This window comes from Phoenix dactylifera, unplaced genomic scaffold (assembly GCF_009389715.1).
Source record: "Phoenix dactylifera cultivar Barhee BC4 unplaced genomic scaffold, palm_55x_up_171113_PBpolish2nd_filt_p 000194F, whole genome shotgun sequence".
In the NCBI taxonomy this organism is placed as follows: Eukaryota; Viridiplantae; Streptophyta; class Magnoliopsida; order Arecales; family Arecaceae; genus Phoenix; species Phoenix dactylifera.
In genome coordinates, this window is record NW_024067718.1 from 502478 (window position 1) to 506727 (window position 4250).

Here is a 4250-nt window from a genome sequence, read left to right on the forward strand (position 1 = left end):
ATTTCGGGGGTCAAACGGCCTCCGATAATGATGCATGTTACCTTTTTGGAATCCCCTATGAGTGTAGAACATTGGGTATAAATTTCATAAAAATTAGAGTTCGGAAAGTGGATCAAAATCAGGATGAAGTGACCCACTGTCGGTCCGGGTTACTATTCATCCGAGATAAAAAAGATGAAAAAGTGGTGTTGGGTCGACTCAAAGTAAGCCGGAGTCGACTTAGGGCTGAGTGGGGTCGACCCAAGTTTGGTAGGATCGACTCTCTCAGAAAATCCTAGAGAATGGAGATTTTCGGCTCTGTGCTGGGGGTCGACTCAGGGTAAGCTGGGGCCGATCCAAGCGGGGGTCGACTCTCAAAGTTGGGGTCAACCCAAGATTTAGTAAAATTTTGGATTAAAAGGGATTCGATCCTTTCGCACACCTTGACCCTATAGCATTGGTCCCAGGGTGTGTGTGGGATACTCTTGCATCATGATTCATGTAAATTGAGGATTAATTTAATAAGAATAAAGGGAAAAAGGAAAAGATTTAGAAAAAGGAAGAGTTGAATCAATTAAAGTTTTCTATATTTATGATTGGCACGTAGATTATGGCCCTTGATACAAGACTAAATGTATTGTAAATGCATGTATCAGTTGGGCAAGAAGCTAGGGAATAAGAGGAGGAAGTCTCCTACTGCCTACCATAAAGTACTAGAGGCGTATCAGGGCTGTGCCAGATTGACAGGTGAGTGGGAGTCATGTATTTTGCACCATGAGCATCCTTAATTCATTTTCATGAATGTCGCCAAGTGTGAATTGATTCCACTTGAGCATATTGATTGATATTGTAGTAGATTCCTCTATAATCTTGATTCTCCATGCTTGATTATTTTGTACATGCATTTGAGGGAACATTGAGAGGAATTACAAGGGGTAGATGAGTAGTTAAATTAGTTCCAAATTGTAAAATGACTTCTTTTGTAAATTGATTTCATTTCCTCTATTTTAAAGACTTGTGAGTCGTAGCTCTGATTATACTCCTTTATGAGTAATTAAATTGGATCTGAATTGTCAAATGACTTCTTTTGTAAATTGATTTCATTTCCTCTATTTCAAAGACTTGTGAGTGGTAGCCTTGATTATACTCCTTTATGAGTAGTTAAATTGGATCCGAATTGTGAAATGACTTCTTTTGTAAATTGATTTCATTTCCTCTATTTCAAAGACTTGTAGAGCCCTTCTCATGGTATATTGAGTTGCATTGTACTCCCGTGATTCCTCACTCCCAACCCTGATGTCAGTTATGATTGGGTCGTAGCCGAGTGAGTGGTAGTCTTGATTATGCTCCTTTTTAGTAGAGTATTGGGAAGGTGCATTATGGCATTTATGCATGGCTTGGCAGTATCTACAGGACACCTATAGTCGATGGGGTTGAACATCGGCCTGTGTGCACATAGTAGCCTTCTGGGTGGGCGGAGCCCAGTCCCTTCCTATCGGGGACACGGCCCTAGGCGTAGGATCGGCCGGTCCTACGACTTATATTCTGCTTGCCACCGGGCATAGTAAGACCCCGTGAGGTGCAGTACGGCTTTCCGCGGATATAGAATTCCCGCGAGGTGCCGTTTAGTATATAGATGTGAGATGTTTCTATAGATTTCTGTTCTGGATACTGGCCAGCATTTACATGATCAGTGTGGTGTCTTATCCTGCATATGCATGTGACAGTAGGCAGTTGTTGTGGTTCGCCTGGGGCGTAAGACCCACCTCCCGATAGCTGTCTAGTGATGACTTTGCATATGGACACCCTAATTTACATATTGGTGTGGTGTCATATTCTATGCATGCATATGGCAGTAGGGAGTTGTTGTGGTTCGCCTGGGGCGTAAGACCTACCTCCCGATAGCTATATATCAATGTTTCAGCATATTGACACCTGATTTGTATATTCCAGCATTATGATCTGTCGAGCATATTCATGGGTAGCATATATGATTACTTGATTATTCCATATGTGCTCCAGATGAGTTGATTGTGATTGTGGTGATATTGATGATTTACTCCATATTCTCTATATTGAGTTCATGTTCATCTTGTTATTGATCTTGAGATTTCATCTCGAGCCATGATTATATTCTGTCTCATGTGCATAGTACTCTCTACTCCACTCACTGAGTATTGATATACTCACTCTCCAGTTTGGTGTTTTTGATTGCAGGGCAGGTATTGTATAGAGAGGAGCAGGATTAGTGGTTGTCTGCTAGCTGTGCCGCTCCATAGTATAGTATAATGTAGATAGAGGTTTATACCTTTTGGTGTATTATAAACCTTCTGTTGTATATAGTGTATAGTTACAGTCATAGATCCTGTTGTGGATATGGGTTTAACCATGGATGGAATGGGAACCAGATTTTTATACAGATGAGTTATATGCCTGTGATAATGTATTGATATATATTGTCCAGGTTCATTATGTGACAGATTATGTGATTGCTGCTCTGACAAGTAGTGTTGTTGTATGTAATGAGATAATCCTGATAGGTCACCATTGGAAAGGTGATCATTTTGTGCATGCATCATGCCAAAATTTTTCAGAATTTATGGATGATTGATAGGTAGTAGGGTTCTACGTGGTGGCTGGTGGCCTTATGCCTACCCGCACCCTAGGACCGTCGCGGCGGCCCGCCGGGAACGAAGCGGGGGTCGTGACAGAGGTGGTATCAGAGCAAAGGTTAAGAAGAGTCTTGTCAGAGCAATAGGGTGAGTCAGGATTAAGTATAGGATTATACTATAGAGCATAGGATTTTTCTGTATGTTATTTTATGAGTCATTTACAATTCAGTAAAATATATTTGGGGATGAGATTTTAGAGTTCTTTTTGGCTCTACTTGAGACAAAATTTTATATCATTCAGTTTACAATCAAGATTTGTATTTTGATAGAAAGTCAATTAATCAATTCGGAGGATATTGATCAGAGTTGTGCAGCGAAAGTATAGTGGATCGAGTCAATTTAAATTGGTCAAAAATATTGACTGTGATGGGAGACTAGATTTTTCAATAATGAAGATTTGTGTTAATAAGAGAAGGTGAATATTGTAGATTCTCGAATTAATTATGATATGACTATGTGACCTCTCTGATGGTTTTTGCTATTTGGCTATGTTAAGAGATAATTTATGTAAACTCATCATAAATTCTTGACTGCTAGGTAGCCATAAGCAACATGGAGGATGAAAGAGAAATAAGGGCACCTTCCCCGGACCCTGATAGCCAATCAATTTCACAAACTACTCCATGCTCCATAGCAACCCAAGCAGATTTGGCAGGAGTGTACCAGTTAATAGCACAACTGCTTGAGCAACAGCAGCAGATGCAGTTGGCTGCCCAACCTGTACAGCCGATGGAATCCTATTACGAGAGGTTCCGTAGGCTGAATCCACCGATGTTTGATGGTGGATTCAATCCCATGATAGCTGAGACCTGGATCCGGGAAATGGAGAAGATGTATGAGTTACTCCAATTTTCCGAGGAGGTAAAAGTCAAATTAGCTACCTCTATGCTAAGGGGAAGTGCTGATTATTGGTGGACTGCTATGAAGACAGCATATGAGGTCGACGGAATGACCTGGAAAGATTTTAAGAGGATATTTTATACTAAGTACTTTTCGAACTCAGTCAGGCAAATAAAACAGAATGAGTTTTTATCACTGTCTCAGTCCGAATATATGACTGTCCTGGATTATGCCAATAGGTTCGAGGAGCTGAGTCGATTTTGCCCCCAGTTCATGGAGGACGATATGAGTAGAGCCAACCGGTTCGAACAAGGGCTTAGATACAGAATCAGGTCCTGAACATCTTTATAGATAATTTCCAGTTATAAGGATATTTTGGATAGAGCTTTGAAAGTGGAGGCTGAATTAAAAAGATCCGATAAAGAAAGGGCTGACCTGATGAGATATAGACCCGCTAGAAGTCAGAGTGGCAGGCCATGGGATTTCGGAGACACCCCAATTCAAAAGAAGCCCAGGGCCCGCACTTACTCTAGCAGATTCCATAGTGGGCCCTATATGAGGAGAGCGAGGGCATGTTATAGTTGTGGGCGGACTGGACACCTGGCACATGATTGCCTGTACAAGAGGAGGAATGAGCCCAGACCTCCTGTACTTGGTGACCAGAGGCCAAGAAGCAATGCTCGAGTTTTGCACTGACCTACCAAGATGCTAGTGCCAATGATCGGGTGGTAACAGGTATATTACCAGTCAGTTTGATTG

General features: G+C 41.5%; 1 protein-coding gene across 1 annotated transcript; it reads left to right on the top strand.

Moving 5' to 3' along the window:
- Nucleotides 1–3203: 3203 nt before the first annotated feature.
- On the top strand, nt 3204–3830 carry LOC120105107. Its single transcript, XM_039117242.1, has one exon. The coding sequence runs from the start codon at nt 3204–3206 to the stop codon at nt 3828–3830; it is 627 nt and encodes a 208-aa protein (XP_038973170.1).
- The last annotated feature ends 420 nt before the right edge of the window (nt 3831–4250 follow it).